The 19,218-nt window shown below is 46.9% G+C and overlaps 1 protein-coding gene across 1 annotated transcript in view; it reads right to left on the minus strand.

The window, feature by feature from the left end:
• Positions 1-19,201, minus strand: part of SLC1A1 (solute carrier family 1 (neuronal/epithelial high affinity glutamate transporter, system Xag), member 1) — a 77,984-nt gene extending 58,783 nt beyond the window's left edge. Inside the window, exon 1 of the mRNA XM_006881366.1 lies at positions 19,102-19,201. Coding sequence (XP_006881428.1) covers positions 19,102-19,201 — 100 coding nt within the window. The remainder of the gene's footprint in view (positions 1-19,101) is intronic.
• Between the last annotated feature and the right edge of the window lie 17 nt (positions 19,202-19,218).

A 19,218-nucleotide genomic window follows, 5' to 3' on the forward strand; every position in this document is an offset into this window, starting at 1 on the left:
TCTGTCAGCACCTGGTTCAGACGGAAGGTCCTTGTCTCCTTTCTACAGCTGGAGACCCTGACTCCTTGGAGACCTCTATGTGACTGCCTCGTCCCCGCAGGTTGAAGAAGTTCCCAGCACAGGGCCCTGCTTGGGGAACCTATGTCCTGGCTGCACTGAGGCCCCTCCCCCTCTGTTGCATCCCTATCTCTTATAAGATAAAAGGTGATCCAGGCCACACCCCAGAGAACTCCTTATGTAAGACCAGGGCTGGGGCCGAATTAAGGGTGTTGTACCCCACCCTAAACCCCTTATAACTGATTACGTTATCAGATCACACAGGATCATTACCCAATTTCCAGATTACATATCTGCCAAACCATGTAAATTCATGGCCCAGCCAAACTGGCAAACACTTTTGGGGAACACAATTCAATCCAGGACAGTCTCTAACTTGTTAAAAGTCAAATGCGAAAGAGACAGGCGTAATATTCATGTTGCTGTGCGCCACTGAGTTGGGAACCACCTCACAGCTGACCCTCCAGCGGGTTTTCAGAGGGAGTAAATCACATGGGAGGAGCCTTCCCCTCCTCCCACAGAGCAGACAGTGGATTCGAACTCAATGTCTTTGGGATTACACAGCAGTTTCTTCTCACCAGACCATCAGAGCTCCCTATGAAACTCACTCTAGCTGTCATCAAGTTGACTCTGATTCCTGGCAAACTTACATAGAACAGAAAGAAATATTCCAAACTCTGATCTTCAGGGTCACTACAATATGTGAGCCTGATATTACGGTTACTGAGTAAGTCCACCTCATTGAGAATTTTCCTGATCTGCTGTTTTACCAAATAAGTTCACTGTGAACTCTCAGACAACTTTAATCACTGCATGTGGTTCTACCCCTCACTGCCAGCTTGCTGCACTGTGTCAGTTTGCATGTTGCTGTGATTTTGAGAGAAGTGTGTCACTAGTAGATTTCATCTGAGCTTCCAGACTGATGAGGAAGGAAGACCTGGTGATGTGTTGGGGGAAAAGGCCGGTGAGACCATTACAGACAGCAGCAGACAATGAAGTGCTGGAAGGGGAGCTTGTCAGGTTGGAAAGCTCTGAGAAATGACAGGGGAAGAGAGCCCTCCTCACGGCGCTGACCTTCCATACGCCGTGGGAGTAGAGCGTTCTAGACCTTCACTTGCTAAGATGGCATGACTCACAATTGACCAACAGCTGCAGATATCCATTAACAAGGGAAAACAAAATGTACAAGTGATGAATCTAAGGAAATTGGAAGTCACAAGAATTGAAATGGAATGCCTGAAGATTGCTACCTGAGGTATTGTTGGTATTGTGGTCACGTGGTGTTGAGTCACAATCCACTGACCGTTGCCCTTCAGAGGGTTTTCAGAGGCAGTAAACTACATGGGAAGAGACTGCCCATCTCTCTCCTTTGGAGCAGCTTGTGGATTTGAACTGCACGCCTTTAGGTTCGCAGTGCAGTTTCTTACCTCCAGGCCACCAGATTTCCCTACCCCTTGTATTACTGAACTGAAATGGACTGGTTTGCGTCATTGTGAATGGGGCAAACATGATCTATTACGCTCGAGATGACAAGTTGAAGAGGAAAGGTGTCACATTCACCTTCCCAAAAAGGACCATTTCAAATTCAATCCTGTAGCACAGTCCCCAGTGAGAGGATAATATCACACGTCTAAAAGGAAGCCCTGTTAATAGGATTGTTACTCAAATTCACGTTCGCCAAAATGAAGAAACTGGAGATTTTTACCGACTTGTGCAGTCTGAAATGGATCAAAGGCGCAATCAAGCGGCATCGAGAAGTACTGGTGATAGGAACGTGAAAGCTGGAATCAAAGATGAAGGATCAGTATATGTCCTTGCTGAGAGAAACGACACTGGAAACAGCATGATAGAATTTTGCAAGACTTAATGATGTCAAATACTCTTTTCAACATAAAAACAAAGACTATGTGCCTGGATCTCATCAGACTGGAATATCCAGGAAGCAAACGGACTCTATCTGTGGAAAAAAAGATTATGAAGAAGTTCAGTATCGTCAGAAACAAGAACAGGAAATGACTGTGGAACAGAGCATCAACTGCTCACATGCAAGTTCAAAGAGAAGCGGAATAAAACAAGTACATAAAAACCAAAATGCAACCTTGAGTATGCTGTTGTTGTTATATGTCATCGACTCGCCTGTTCAGTCCTTGCCAATCTTATTGTCTCTGATATATCTACCATCATTACCGCAGTGACTGAATCAATCTATCTTCTCGAGGGTCTTCCTCTCCAGCGCTGTCCCACCACCCTCCCAAGCATGATATCCCTCTCCAAGGACTGATCTCGCCATGCAACATGTCCAAAGTATGTCAGACGAAGCTTCAGAATCTTTGCCTCTAAGAAGCAGCCTGGTTTCACCCTCTCCTTATTTGTTCTCCTAGCAGTCAATGGTATATGCAATACTCTTCTCCAGCACCAAAGCTCACAGCCATCAACTCTCTATCATTCCTAGTTACTGTCCAGCTCTCTGATGCATAGCAAGTAATTGCAAAGACCATGGCCTATATGGGTGCACCTTAGTCTTTAGACTGACACCATTGCTCTTCAGTACTTTGCAGAGGTCTCTGACAGCAGACTTTCCCAATGCAATTCATCTTTTAAATGTCCTGGCTGCTAGAACCCCAAGTGTTGGTTGTAGAGCCAAGCAAATTGAAGCTATCAACAATCGCAATCTTTTCATCATCCATCATGATCCTGCCAATCGGCCCAGCAGTGAGAATCTTTGGGTTTTTTTGAGGCTGAGTCATTGCAGCGACCATAGGACAGTGCAGAGCTGAGCGCTGTTTTATTGCCGTGTGTACACTGAGCTGCTGTGAGTCTGAACAACACCTAACAACAGGTTTGTTTACTCCACGATAGAGAACTTTTCAGAGGAGGGGGGAAATGTGTCTTTCACTGTTGCGTAATTTGGGGAATCTCATACAAAACAAGCAAAGCAGTTACATGGCTCAGGAGCGGATGAGGCGCTCACAAAAATGAAGCAAAACCAGCTCCTTTTCTTGCAGTGGTGAGACACTTGGGGCTGTGGTTTCTGCAATCTGGCATTTTTGTGTTAGTTGACTTAATTCCTTACTCAATCATAAGGAATCAATAAAAGCAATGGCAGAAACCATAAGGAATCAATAAAAGCAATGGCAGAAAAAGAACTGACCTGCACAATCTCGTCTAAGCTTTTCCTTAAAGGTTTCCCCACTTGTTAGGTGAATAAACAGTGATGGTTCACTCACTCAAGGGCAATGAACCCAGACAGCTGTCTCAGTGCATCTTTAGAAAAAACAAGACAGTGTGGGCACACCCTCAGGTCACTTGTGAACTGGAATCCCAGTCCCAAAAGGCCACTGTTTTGCTGTAGCATGGAGACCAAGGAGAGAGTCATGCCATACTAAAGTTTAGCAGGGCATCAAGTAGTAAGTGTTGGAGAGGATCTGGCGAGGTAGGAACTCTTATACATAGTTGGTGGGATTGTAATTTTGGCGCTTCCTCAAAAAGCTGGACATAAAAATTCCATACGACCCAGCTATTCCACACCTTGGAACAAACTCTGAGAAAACGAGAACTGAGGCACAAACTGAGACTTGTACTCCAGTTTACAGAAGCACTATTCATCATCACAAGAACATGGAAATAGCCCAAATGCCCAACCACAAGGGATTGGATTGAGAAGTTATGGTACAATCACTCAATGGAATACTATGCAGCAGGCAGGAGCAATGATTTTGCAAATTACTTCCTAACATGAGAGGGACTGGAGAGCATTATGCTGAGTGAACTCAGTCTCATAAAGACAAATACTGTATAGGACCATTAATGTAGAGTGTGTACGAGGATCCAAGGAGGGGAGGTGGGGCTTAAACATAGGGCCTCACAGTTTGATTGGTGGAGGGAGGGGTTGGTAAAGGAAAGGGGGAAAGTCCGGTGTGAAACAATGTATATGAACTTTGTATGGAAACTAGTATAACATTATTACCTAACTTGAGAGGGGCTAAGTGAACAAACTCAGTCCCACAAAGACAAATACTGTATAAAACCACTCTTGTAGAATGGGTATGAGAATCTATGCCAGGGGGAGGATGAAAGCAGATGGGTGGGGATGTGTGGGGCAGTGGGCGGGGTGGGGGAGAAGGAGTAATCATGGGGTCATACAATGTGATGGGGGGTGAGGGAAATGGGAAGGATCTGGTGTGAAAAACAATGTATTTGAATTTTGTAAATGAACTAGCATTAAGAAACAATGCAACCCAAAGGGACACGGTTCGAATCCACCAGATGCTCTGCCGGAGAAGGAGGGACAATTTCCTCTAGTACCAGTCAGATCTGATTTGATGGTACATGCACGAAAAAAAAAAACCACCCCAAAAACAAACAAACAAAAAAAACCCAAAAAACAACAATGTAAAACAGAATGTACATAACAATGAATGAACGGAAATTCAAAATCTCTGTAAATGCTCATTAAAATTAATAAAATTAAAAAAATTTAAAAATACAAGTTAAATGAAAGATTGTATAAAACAATATATATGAATGAAAAAGGCGGGAAAAAGGTCATGCCATACTGCCATACTGGCATTAAGAGCCTTACTAACATGCACCCTGGGCAGTCAGTGACCAGGGACTCAGCATGGGCCTGGGGATAAAGACCTAGCCTGAGCATGGGGACTGGGACGGGATGCAGGTGGGTGGGGAGGGAGGGTCTTAGCTCCTCAGTGCTGGGTCAGGCACTTATGCTGCAGAAGGAGGCCCACCGCTCCTCTCATTGCTAAGGGGGATCACAAGCCCAGGATCCACACAGCAGGGGAGTGAGGGTGGAACTGGGAGAGGAACCACTCAGGACTATCTGAGCCATTGTCATCCATCCATCCATCCATCCATCCATCCATCCAAGAACTGTGGAAATACATTTGTTGCCAGGTGCTGTCAAGCTGTGCCGACTCACAGTGACCCTGTGAACAGCCCTGTGCTGTCACGCACCACAATGTCTGCTGTTTTAAATCACTGCTGCAGCCATGATGTCTTTTTACAAGATTAACAATGCTCATCACTGTTACATTAGAAATGATTCAAGAGTGGAACTTCCAGCAAGTTTTCAGAGGCTGTAGATCCCATCGGAGGAAAGTGCCCAACTTTCTCCTACAAAGCAGCTCATGGATTTGAACTAACTGCCTGTGGGTTGGCAACTCCTTACCCACTGCTGTTGTCAGGCACCACCTAGTTGAGAACAACTCACTGTGCCCCCAGGAACTGCTTGGAATCCTGTCCTACTCAGTGCCAGCCTCATCGTTTCTGACATACTTGAGCCCATCGCTGCAGTCAACATTGTTACCTACATTTTCACTTTCTGTGGTTTCAGTTAACTGTGGTCAACTCAACCTGAAAAGATTAAATGGAAAATTCTAGAAATAAGCAATGTATAAATTTTGAACTGCATGTCATGTTGTGAAGCACCGTGAACTCTCGCTCTGAAACCAGCAGCTAGGGTGTCAATCACCTCTTCTCCAGCATAGCCATGCGGTACATGTTTCCTGCCTTTCTATCAGCTCTCTCCCTCCTTCGTTGTCATCAAGTGAGAACGGACTCAGAACTGACCCTCTGTGAGCAGCACAGGAAGATTTCCCACTGTTCTCCCTTGGAGCCACGGATGGGTTTGAAGTGACGGAGAAGCTTGGCCTTTGGGTTAACAGCGCACCTCCCCACAGACCAGAGCTGTGAGGGTGTTCACCAACAGTGGTCTCCACAAGCAGATGAATTGTGGTGGTAGGTCACTGTCTCTGGTCAGTTAATTCTTGTTTTACAAGAGTTACTTTTCTATTTTATTATGACTGATGATGCCTCATTTATAATAAACTTTATCATTGTGATGCATGTAAATGGGAGGACTGATAGTGTTAAGAATCTGTGCTACAAGCCCAAAGGCACATGGTTCAAACCCACTAGCTACTCTGCAGGAGAAAGATGGGCAATCTCCTCTCATGAGATCAAACTGTCTTTGTAAACTCAGTGGAAGGTCAGCTATGGGCTGGTCCTGGCTGGATGGCATACCACAGTAGCAACAACATGCATGTATAGAACAAAACAATCTATGGAGCAAGAGTCAAGTTCTTAGGAAGGCACTGGAGGCCTTGACCATGTATCCCCATGAATAAGGGGAACCACTGTGTTTATTGGAAGGAGTCCCCAGTGGTGCAAATGCTTAATGCTCTGGGCTGTTAACCAGAAGCTTGAAGGGTTGAGTCGAGGCAGAGGATGAAAGGCCTGAGAGTCATGTGAAAAGTCAGGTGTCGAAAGCCCCGTGGAACACAGATCCACTCCGGCTCACCTGGGGCTGCCAGGAGGCGGGAAAGACTCCACGGAAGAGGGTCTGATGCTGGGGTTTTAGCTGTCGGAAAGGAAGCAGCATGCCGTAATGGAACAGGCAGGAGCGGATATTTTTCAAATGCAGGGTAGTAACATTCTGGCAATGTGTGAGTCACCGAAACACTTCCCTTCCATTAACAGAGGTGTTACTGTGAGTGTACTAATTACAACAGACGACTCTTTGTTGCACTTGGGGGCTGTTTCCTCAGGAAGAATAATGAATTAGCTCCTGTGAGATCCACTGGCAAGGCTCGCCACAGCTCCCGAGTAAGTTCTCGGCCCGTACTAACGTCCGCAGCGCTGTCCTGGCAGGAGATGCACAGTGGACACGGGATAGGGATGGAAACACCACCTCTCCTGGCAGACGCTGCTGTGGGGCCTTAAAATCAGCCAGCGAGTGTCACAGACAACGAGCTGATTTCCTTCGAGAGCGCTAAGTGCCCCCTGTGCATGTGACCCTGATATCCAGCCATGGGGACGGTGGCAGTCCCTCAGGCGACCCAAGCTTCTCTGGCACTAGCCCAGCCGCTGCTGACTACCTGGGGACGGTTATTTTTAGTCTCCGCTTCTGTCAAAAGTAATCACAATTCCCCACAAGTAATTAAGTGGCAAGTTGCCTTTCTTGCACGGGAGCATGGACACACACAGCACAGCAGAAGCTAGTTCTTCACTTCACCATGTACCCCCAGGACTGACTTAACCAGGGTTCTTACCCATCTGAGCTCCCCTCAAAGAGGAAAATAAAACACCAAAGAAAAAACCCATCCCAAAGTAATTACTGTTGAGTCAATCCTGACTCACAGCCACCCTGCAGGAGAGAACAGAACTGTCTGTCCCGTAAGGTTTCCAAGGCTGTAATTTTTACAGGAAGCTCCGGGGCCACAGTCCGTAGGGAGCTGCTGTTGTCTGAACTGCCCCATAGCTGACCTTCTGGGGAGTTTTCGGAAGCAGTAAATCACACAGGAGGAGATGGCCCATTTTTCTCCCATGGAGCAACTGGTGGATTCGAACCCCAAGTCTTTGGGATTGCAGCGCAGATTCTTACCACTAGGTCACCAAGCTCCCTGGTAGGGCTACTACTGAGGAGCGCGCAGCTAACCTGAAGGCACCTGGTTTGAATCCACCAGCAGCTCTGTGGGAAAAAGCTGGGCAATCTCCTCTCAAGCCATTTACAGCCTCTGATAACCCTCTGGAGAGTCTGCCGTGAGTCAGCTCCAACCTGACAGCAATGGTTTGGTTTGCTTTTTTTTAAAAAAAGAATCTTGACAGGAGCAGACTGACACATCTCTATCTTTCTGAGTTGCTTTTACATTAGCAGTGAGTGCTTAACTACTGCGCCACCAGAACTCCTTATCTGAGCTCCAACAGAGAGGATATTATTGTTCAATACTATTATCGTTCAATAGGGGGAGCTCTGATGGCCTCGTGGTAAGAAGCTGAGCTGCAGTTCCCAAAGTGGTGGTGGTGTGTACCTCAAGCTGGAACCGGCCCAGAGCTGACCCTCCACTGGGTTTTCAGAAGCAGCAGGGGGAGACTGCCCATCCATCCTCCCCACCCCTCCCCGGGCATCTGGTAGATTTTGAACCTCATGCTTTCGGGACTGCAGCACAGCTTCTTGCCACTAGGCCACCAGTGCTCCCTAATCCCAAATCCACCAGCTGCCCCATAGGAGAAGGATGGGCAATCTCCTCTCGTGTGATTTACTGCTTCTGCTTGGAAGGTCAACAGTAACTATTCTATAGAATAAATATTTATGTGGCACTCCTTTTATTTTTTATGCTTTCTGCTCAGAGTTTTGATAGCTTGCTAACTTAAATGCTATAGTTTTACCGTGTTAAAGAAAACAGTATTATTTTAGATTAAGCACCAGTGGTAGAATTCTCACCTTTCATGGGGGAGACTCAGCTTCAATTCCCAACCAATGCATCTCATACACAGCAATGGCAGCCTGACAGTAGAGGCTTGTATGTTGCTATGATGCTGAAATGATTTCAACAGAGCTTCCAGTCCAAGATAAACTAGGAAGAAAGGCCTGGCAATCTACTTTTGAAAATCAGCCAGTGAAAACCCTATGAATCTCAACAATCTCAAAAGCAATACGTCTTGGGAATGGTGTAGGATCAGGTAAAGTCTGGTGCCACGGGGTCACCATGAGTAAGGGTTGATTCTATAGCCGTTAAATGCAGCAAACAAAAATATATTTAATAGTCAATCAGGTGTTTCATATTTTTCTGCTCAATGAAATGAAAAAGAATGCCCAGCCTTCTTTTCTCTATATTTTACCAGTTGATCCTCACGGTTCTCTATAGGGGGCACTAACAAGGCCTCTGCCTACACTGACCTGCCCTCCAGCCCTTAGGTTCATTCTGTAAAATTCACTGTGTGACTCTGTAGTTAGATCATAATTATTTCACTTGGGCTTTGACGTGATAGACTAGAGCTAGATACCATAACAGAACAAAAGAAAATCAGGAAACTTTTCAGGGATTCCTCAGATGTGGTGGGTTCTGATAGGGTTTTAGGAACAAAACACCAGGGTGAGGAAGGCCAAGATCATCCCCTTAATTTTCCAATAAGTGGGACCTGGGCCTAGACATGGAAGACAATCTTTCTCTGAGATAATTAAGCAAAGTCCCTCAGTGACAACAAACCCACCTATTTTGTCTACCTGTGCATCTGTCTTACCTGCTTGTCTTCCTCTGTCATCATTCTGTCAGTTCTTGTAATATGAGACTCTGGGTACTGCTGTGTGGCTAGAAGCTCTGCCTGGGTCACCCACGGCAGACAGCAGAAGTTCTGGACTAAGACAGACTACGAAGAAAGGCCTGGTGTTCTACAAGTCAGGGACAACCTTATGATCACAAGAGGCTAGTGTCTAACTCACTGCTGGAAGAGAAGGTTCTGGGCTGGAAAGTACTCAAAGTACACAGTGGCTGTAACACGGAACTCAAGCTCACTGGACAGTGTCTTGGTCAATGACATGTGAGGCCACCCTGAGGTGGAACAACAAATGCCTGTCCAGCATGTCCACAGATACACATACATATGTCTACCATGATTCTCATTTTTCAGAAAACATCATAAAAAACAATTGTAAAAAAAAACCCAAACCCAAACCAAAAACAAACAAACAAACAAAAAAAACCCCCACAAAACAATTGTTGTTAGGTGCCACTGAGTCGAGTAAGATTCACAGAGATCCTAGAACAACAGATCCAAACCCTGTCCTATCCTGAGTCATTCTCACAATGTCTAACACACTTGCAAGAGTCCACTGCTGCAGTCACCGTGTCAATCAACCTGGTTGAGGGTCTTCCTCTCCTTCTCTGACCCTCCACCTTTTCAAGCATGATGTCCCTCTCCAAGGAACAGCCTCTCCTAGAAACATGCCCAAAGTATGTGAGACGAAGCTTTATCATCTTTGCCTCCAGGAAGCTGTCTGGCTGCACCTTCTCCAAGACATGTCTATTGGTTCTTTTGGCCGTCTGTGGAATAGTCTTTACTCTGTAGTGCTAATTATCTAATTCTTTACTAATACTACCACCACATGTATAGTATGTTATGATAGAAGTACACAGACACAAATATCAAGTCAATATAAAAACTAGCCATCATATCTATTTCCATCTGCTGTTCTGATGTTTTCCAGACAAACTTAAAAAAAAAAAAATCAAAATCACTGTTGGGAGTCAGAACCAATGAACAGATAACTGTCCAGTGGGGCTTCGGGGGCTGTAAACCACGTGGGAGGAGGCTGCCTCCTTTCTCCTGCAGTCAACGGAGTTGAGCTGCCAGAGAGGCACTGCCTTCGGGTGAACAGCGGACTAAGCCACTAAAGCTCACGTTAAATACTGACAACGCTGCCAAGATTGTTTCTCTATAGCAAACTTACTATTTACTGTGTGTGTGGTAAGAAAAGAATTGATTCTGAAAGCTTGGAACGAGGTTGCTCTGGCATTTTAGATCAAAGTCTTTCATGGGGAGCTCTGGTGGCCTAGTGGCAAGAAGCTGCACTGCAATCCCAGAGGAACACGGTTCAAATCCACCAGATGCTCTGCCGGAGAAGGAGGCGCAATATCCTCCTGTACCAGTCAGATCTGATATGACGGTACACGCACACAAAATAATAAAAAATTTAAAAAAATTTAAAAAAGAAAGTCTTTCAGAACACTCCTGGATCACTGTATTTATGTTTTTAGAGGATGGTGTGTTTTTAGAGGACATTGTGCTTTCTTTAATATTTTCAATTAGAGATGTTATTTATCTTGTTTTGTGGTTCTGGAATACTCAGTGCTTCATAACAATTTTCAATTGAGATGCACTGAAAAGTGTAAAGTGAGATAAAAGGCATGTTTGGTTTTGCTGCTGGGCCATCGAGTCAGCACTGACTCATAGCGCACCACCTTTTGGCAGGTTTTCAGAGGCAGAAGAAGGCTGACCACTCCCCCTCCCCACAAGTGGAACAGCTGGTAGATTTGAACCATGCGCCACGGGGCTGACAGCACAGCTCCTTACTCATGGTTGTTATGAGGCTGGTTCCAGTGCAACCCAGCATACAACAGAACAAAATGCTTCCCTGCCCTGCACCACCCTCACAACCACTGCCATCACTGTCGCACCTGCTGTGTCAATCTACCTTGTTTAGGGTCTTCTTCTAATTCTTTCTGACCCTCTATTTTACCAAGCATAGTGTCCTTTCATAGGGACTGGTCACTCATTAAAATGCATCCGAAGTACATGTCACACTCGCTTCTGAGGAACATTCTGGCTCCACTTCTTCTATGACAGTCTGTTCCTTCATGTTTATTAGACCTCAATGTTATTGCTACAATAAAGTGCAGAGAACATTACCCTGGTAATATCACCCCATCTCTAATTTACATTTCATTCTCAAGTTACCGTCAGCAGTCAAGTGTAGTACAGTCGACTCAATATCAAGTGCATATGATGACCTTTAACTCACTCCATTCCCTATAGAAGGAGTCCTGGTAGTGTAGAGGCTAAGTGTTCAGCTAGTGACTGAAAGGTCAGCAGTTCAACTTCCTCAGTGGCTTCTTTCTTCAGTGGTATAAAGTCGATCTGCTTCCCTAAGGACCTCATACCCTTGGGAACCCTAAGGGCATTTCTACTCTCTCCTGTAGGGCTGCTTTGAGTTAGAATTGATTTGATGGCAACAGGTTTGGTTTGAGGGTTTAGCTCTCTCTAGCAGAGTCCATCCAGCTCCTGACAATGGGATAAAGAATCACAACAGAGTCACAAAGCTGAAGGACCTTCAAGACAGAACAGATTTCTGAGGCTTCCTAAGCCTGGGTCATTAAGGATACAGCAGGCATGCCACTGCTCCCTGATGCTAAGCCCTTGGCAGACATCAGTAATCAACCTCAGAACTTTTGTCTCCAACTCTTTTTGTCCTTTTCTCCCTCCTTCCTTTCTTGGCACAGATAGTTTTATAAGAAAATATATGTCCCATTGGGTGAAATGGGTCATTTCTTCAGAGGTAGAGGCTTGGAGTTCAACTTTAAACACAATCAACGAGTACATCGCCTATAAATTAGAGTTGAGAAACAGAAGGCGTTCCTGCGACGGCCACACTGAAACAGCTGCTTTACCATGGTGGCCTGGAACTAAACCGCAACGTATCCGAGGTCTGCCTGTAACTGCAGGAAGAAAGAAGGTTCACAACCATCCCGAGGCTTCACTGGCCACGAGGAAATGTGATCAGGAACGTGTGAGCTGTCACAAGTAAAAAAGATGTAGGTTCAGGCCTGGCTTCCACCTCATCCATCAGTCTGTAGTCAAAATCGTGGCCAAGGAGAAGAGATTAAGACACAACCAGATTTTGTCCATTCTGCTCGAAGCCTCCCAAGCACCTCAGAGGCAAAGCCAGGGTTTACAAGACCCCCTCTCTGTGCCCCAGCCCATCCATCCCTGGCTGCTTCTCAAGCCAGCATGCTCTTCTCTGGTCTTCGGTCTGCTGGTCCCTCGATCTGCAACACCCTTTCCCAGTTGTCCATGTGGCTTATCTCAGCACGTCCTTCCAGTCTGAGTCAACTGTCACCTTCTCTGCCTGGTGTCCCTGCCACCCGCACCCTCATCCCGCTTTCTTTTGCTCCCTGAACAGCAGGGACCACATTCCCTGTTTTAGTCACCTGTTCACTCTGCTTCCTCTCTGTCTCGATCCCCTAATACAGGACCTACAAGGGCAGAGAATTCTGTCATCCCCATTCCTGCATCTACTTCCTAAACAACACGCCTCTGGCAACTCTATGAACTTTGATAAACGATGGTAGTTATAGAAAGGCTTCAGGCCTTTGGCTCATAGGGTCGCTGTGAGTCATGCTCAACTCGACGGCTATTAGCAGCATCACTGCTCTAAGACAAGGCCCTGGTATCTGTGGAGTGAGAGACTGAGTGAATGACGTGAGTGCAGGTGTGTCTGCAGGATGAGGAGTCCTGGGTGGTGCATTCAACTACTTAAACAGTTAACTATTCAATGATTAATGGAAAGGCTGGGGTTCAAGTCCACCCAGAAGGGCCTCAGAAGAAAGGCCTGGTGATCTATCTACTTCTGGAAAAATCAGCCATTGTTTTAATTTAACACATAATGAGGCTACTCTGAGTCAGAGCTGACTTAATAACAGCTGGGATTTTTGCTTTTTTTTTTTTTTTAAATATTGTCTAGTAAATTGCTGGAAACTGAGGAGCTGAGGCCTGGGAACTTGTAGAGTGAGCTGACTTCATCAATAATGACATATATATTACTTCTTTCTGCGTTCAAGGGCCATGGCAATTACATACCCCCTAAAAACAGAGTGAGTGCACACTCCCCACATCTCCAATCAGCATGGCTGCTGCGCCCCCGGAGAACCAAAGGGGAGGCACGGCCATGGAAGACTCCTGCTTGAAGCCAGGCCCACGGCTGCCTTAGTGCTCCAGTGAAAACCACCCTGAACGAGCAAGCGTGCCTGCTCTGGGATGTAACTATCACCATCTGTCCGGGAGGGCTCTCTCATCTTGGAATCTCTGATTCAAGCAGACTCACTGCTTTAGGATGCAAAGGGTCTGAAGGTCCATGAGCCTGTTATGTTATGAGCAGCGCAGATAAAGACCACCAGCAAGTAACCCTGACCCTCCCTTCCCACCTTCAGGCCAGCCACCCAGTGTGTTCACAGCCATGGAGTCAGTGAGTGACAGACAGCCACGCCATGCACGAAGCAATGAAAGGCTGCCTGCTCTGCTGATCCATGATTAGCTACAGATCACACCACGGCGATCCACTGGGTTTTCAGCAGGTGATTTTGGAAGGAGATCACCAGGCCTTTCTTCTTCACTCCCTGTAATCTGAAGCTCTGGTGGGGATTGTTCGGCACAAGCAACACACATTCCCACCAGCAGGCAGGTCCCAGCTGGGATATTCTATGGTGTTTCTCTGGAGACTAAGGTGCGTCTGATACAGGCCATGGTCTTCGCAATCACTTGTTATGCATCAGAGAGTTGGACAATGACCAAGGAGGACTGAAGGAGGATTGATGCCTTTGTGCTGTGGTGCTGGAAAAGAGTATTGAGAATACCATGGACTGCTAGGAAAACAAATTCGTCCTGGAAAGGGTTAAACCGGGTGGCTCCTTGGAGGCAAGGATTCTGAGGCTCTGTCTAACATACTTTGGACATGTTGTGAGGAGAGACCAGTCCTTGGAGAAAGACATCATGCTTGGGAGAGTGGAGGGACAGCACAGGAGGGGAAGGCCCTCTATGAGATGGATTGATTCAGTGACTGGGATAATCGGGATGGGAGTGTCAGAGACAGTGCAATTGGCACAGGCTGTTGTACATAGGGTCGTTATGAGTCGCAAGCGACTCGACGGAACATAATAACAACAACAACAATAACAATAACAATAACAATCTGTAGGTAACTTCTCAAACTAGAATTCTCGGATCCAGAACTCTCACCCTTAGCGGCTCTGTCTGAGCCGCTTTTCCACTCAGATGGCAACAATTCTCCCCTCAGAATCTGTCTGTTGAATGGACTGAGAACGAAGGTGCAGGCCAACACGAATAACAAATCCATTCCATCACCTCTTTAAACCATCGGTGACATCCCAGAGGCCAGTATCTGCCTGGGCTGAGTGTGTCACCAAAGTCAGTGCTTTCTCAGGAAAAAGATGGACAGTCTCCTTCCGTTACGAGGTACAGCCTCCGAAGGGGGAGAGAGGACCACTGTGTGTCAGCGCCAGAAATGCCTGACAGCTGTGAGTTGGAAGTTTGAATATGCCAAAAAACTGAGCCCTAGCAGCCTAGTGCATTTCGTGTTGTTTAACTAAACCCCAAAGTGGGCTATTCAAACCCACCACACCCTCTGAGGAAGAAAGATGAACTGCCTCTTCCCTCCTCCTGCTAAGATTTACAGTCTTGGAAACTCAGTGAAAGTCACTATGAATCGAGAACCGAATTAATCTGCAGAGTTTTTTAAAATTTCTGTAATAAGCCAATGTTTACAGCTAAAATGGTTGTTGTTGTTATGTGTCATAAAGGCGAAAAGGACTCAAAGCGACCCTTTGCACAACAGCTCTGACCCCTGCTCTATCCTGAGCCAATCTCACTGTCTCTGACACACCCATCCTCATGACCCATTATTGTCTCTATCAGTCCATCTCATCCAGGGTCCTGATGTCCTTCTCTAAGGACTGGTCCCTCCAGGCAATATGCCCAAAGAATTTGAGACAGAGTTTCAAAATCCTTGCCTCCAAGGAGCAGCTTGGTCCACCCTTTCCAGGACAGACCTGTTCGTTTTCTTGGCAGTCCATGGTATGTTCAAGACTCTTCTCCAGCACCACATCTCAAAGGCAACACCCAAACACAGGCAGTTCAAATCCTCTAACCGCTCCACGGCAGAAACAGGAGCTATCTTCTCTGGGCTGATTTACAGCCCTGAAAACCTGCTGGAGGGTCAGCTGTGAGTCACTTCTGACACAAAGGCAATGACTGAATGAACGATGTCTTAAAGAATCAAAGACTTGAAGCTGTTCCACAAAAACAGGTGCCCTTTATTTCAATAACTAAAATATTCCAAAGTGTTGGCCCTGCTGAACTAGAAAGCAGGGAATGTACATTTCAACAGCTGGAATCAGATGACATTTTCAGGGCAAATCAAACATTTCATTCCTTGCAGGCCCACATGCTGAAAAGTCCAGAACGGCAGCCGAGTGTGTGACCTCATGTTGTGATTTTTCTGAATGAATTCACGCAAATCGTTGCTGTTGGGATGGAGCCCATTCCTAGCTTTTCATCCAGTGAATTTTTAGGAGACTGTAAATTGAATGGGAAGTGATTACCCATCCTTCACCCACAGAGCTACTGGTGAATTCAAATCACCAGAGAAGCGGCCTTTGTGTTAGCAGCAGAACTCCCCAAGGACTAGGGCTGACAGCTCTCTTTCTGAATTAAGGCAAGTATAAAAATCCACTTGTAACAGCATGACCTAGTAAGATTCTCCTTCTGCTTTAGGGCTGCTGGGATCAACCTTTTGATTAATTATTACTAGTTAATGAACAGTTGTTATTGTTACATGCCCTCAAGTTGTGTAAGACTCGCAGTGACCCTATGCTATGAGGCTGTTAACTCAGATGCGGGGAGTTCAGGTTTGCTCCCAAGGGACCTCAAAGCAAAGCTTGGCCACTGGCTTCTAAAAACCCTACAGATGACTACAAGAACATGGAAATAGCCCAAATTCCCAGCCACAACGAAATGGACTGAGAAATTGTGGTCCATTCACATGAGGAACACTATGCAGCACCCAGGAGCAACGACTTAGAAAACAGCTACATAACTTGGGAGGCTCTGGAGGGCATTATGCTGTGTGAACTAACTCAGCCTCATCAGGACAAATACTACATAAGACTATTATTGTAAAATAGAAGGATAACTAGTAAAACATGTTTGGGGATCCAAGGGAGGACAGGGTGGGAGCAGAGGGGTGAGAACGGGCAGGGAGGAAATCACAGGGTCATGTAGTTGGGTGGGTGGAGGGAGGAGATAAAGGAAATGGGAAAGGTCTGGTGGGCATCTGGAAAGAGATAATATTAATAATATTAATATTAATAATAATTAATAGTGGGAATGGTTCAATGGTGATTAATGTTATGAAACATAATAAACGGGAATGATTGTGCAGAACACAATGTATATGAACTTTGTATGCTAACCAATGTTGTTGTTGTTTAATGCCGTCGAGTCGTAGACGACTCATAGCGACCCTATGAACGAACAGCCTGAGCACTGTTCGTACATAGAGTTTCCGGAGGCAAGCCATTTTGGAAGTGGATGCCACTCCTGCTTACCAATAGAGCATAAAAATGAAGAAAAACCCAAACCCAACCAACCTGTGGCTGAAAAGCCCATATGAAACACAGTTCTACTCTGACACCCGGGGCACTATGAGTTGGAATGAACTCTATGGCAACTGGGAAGATGAATTAACAATTATTAATGCACGTCACTCCTGATTAACCTTTGGTTAATGAGTCAGTAGAGACTAGAAGGAACAGAGCCACAGAAAATTCACTTCGAACCAGCACTGGGAAGAACGAGGTTGCTGGGAAGTGGCTGTGGCCGGTGAGCATGCTGAGGGTCTCGGTTCAAGACCCCAGGAGCAGTATCAGGAAGGGGCTGACACAGACTGCCCACTATCTAGGGGGTAAACAGCCAGGCCGACTTCAGCTGCACACAGACTACCTGTCCATCAAGTGTTTCTTGCTGATGGTGGTTTTCTTGCTGGAGACAAGGGCATTTGCTTAACACGAGAAAAGGACCCATGGCCAGCTCCTGGGCTCCTGCATTAAACTGGAGAAAAGCACCACCACCAAAGGCCACACATGCAAAAGGCGGCAGGTGTCGCTGGGGACACACAGCTCTGGGGGAGCAGTGGTTAAGTGCTCGGCTCCTCTCTGCAGGGTTAGTAGTTCAAAACCACCAGCGGCTCCTTGGTAGCAGATTTGGCAGTCTGCTCCTGGAACCATTTACTCCTTGGAAACCTTCTGGGAAGTTCGACTCAGTCTTAGAGGGTCTCAAATCAGAAGTGACTCAACAGCAGTGGATTTGGTTTTGGGATATGGCATGTTGAACTGTTAAAGGAAAGGTTGGCAGTTCGAATCCACCAAGTGCTCCGTGGAAGAAAGATGGACAGTTTCCTCCTGTAGAAGCACACGGCCTCAGCAAGCAGGTGGAGGGCTGGATGAGTCAGAAAGGACCTGATTCTGAGCCCTGACGATGTATTTATGCAGCTGGTTCCAAAGCCTGGGGAACAACTGCTCAACACCCTTCAGAAAGCCTCCTCTAGCAAGGAGTACACAGCCCAGCAGCTTGCCAGGCTTGCTTAACAAGAGAGGAGCTTTGGAGAACCCCAAGGCAGAAGAGGCACAGTTATTTCACTTCCAAATCTCCTTCCTTTCACAGTGACCTCGGAGGGAGGGCCTCACAAATGCAGGGAGATCCCCTAAAAGGATTAACATTTTCTCCTGTACTCCAGCCACTGGGCATCGTCTCTCCTGAAGGCTGGGAAGCACTGCATGAGGCTGTCACTTCAGCTTGGTGGACAGCGCTGACCAAAGCTCTCTCTATACACTCACCCAGGACCGCTCTCTCTTCAGAGCTGGGCTATGCCTTCAAGACCTGCTTCTCTTCTCTCTCCTTCCCTCCCACCGTGGCCATTCCAGGGCGTTACTGATTTACCAGGAACCAGACTTTCCTCTGAAGAAGACTGTGGCATAGAAGTCTGACTCGGAGGAGTCCATTAACTCTACAAAGGCTTTTTTTTCTGGGGCGGGGAAGAGACACAAGTGGACACCAGGAGAAGGAACAGGCAATCATAATGTTCTCATTGGAAAGCAGGAGCTGGAAAGGTTAGGTAGGGTTGGGGGAAAGGTGTATCCCCCACCTCTGGGTTCCACAAATCCAGCCCTTTTTTCAGAGTGGACATAAGTCCAGAAAAGGAGTGGCAACCCTCACCTACAGGGTGTCCCCCAATTGGGTGAACTCCCATAGGAAGGCAGGATGGTGACAACCCTAAATCAGTGCACCCCAAAACCCAAACTCGATAACAGAACCCTGGAGAAACTCAGACCCTAAGTATGATTTAATGGGACATCTCAACAATGTTTCTACCCGCAGCAAGTCCAGCGACCCATCAGGACTGAACCTTCCAAAAATACACCCTGGTTTAAAAACAAGCCAGGATGACTTAAAATTTATTTCCAATCAAAGACAACGGGGAGAGGAGGAGGGCTCGCAGGAAGAGCGCTGTCTCCGCAGATGAGCAGATCGGGGAGGGGGCTCCCTGTGCCCTCCTCACCCCTAAATTCAGGGACACGCTGGCCGGCTTTGAGGGGGTTAGCCGTGAGCTCTGCGGGCGCCCATAGATGGGAACGCACTTTTGCAGGTTGGGCCCTGGCAGCATCCCCCTCTGCCTCTCCTGGCCCGGCCAGCCCTGAGCCAAAGTGCCTTGCTGGCCCTGCCAATCCCACGGAGGTCCACCGTCTCCGCTTTCGTAGGAGCTGCTCGGTTTAGGGGGGAAAGGGAGCAGACAGGGCTTTAAAATTAAAGCATGCCGCCTTCCAGACATTTTGAGAACGTGTTCACAGCATTTCCAAAAGGGAGTCCCTGAGATCTTAGGTCTGATCCCCAGCTCCTCACGTTCTGGGAATAACGCGGGTGAGGGGTCAAAGCCAAGGCCGAGGGGCGCCGACGCGAGGACGATCCTGGAGCGGCCCCGGTGCCCCCGTGGTGCGCGCATCCCCGGCTCAGCCCGGC

The sequence above is a fragment of the Elephantulus edwardii genome, unplaced genomic scaffold (assembly GCF_000299155.1).
Source record: "Elephantulus edwardii isolate Elephantulus edwardi_28Jun2011 unplaced genomic scaffold, EleEdw1.0 scaffold00014, whole genome shotgun sequence".
In the NCBI taxonomy this organism is placed as follows: domain Eukaryota; kingdom Metazoa; phylum Chordata; class Mammalia; order Macroscelidea; family Macroscelididae; genus Elephantulus; species Elephantulus edwardii.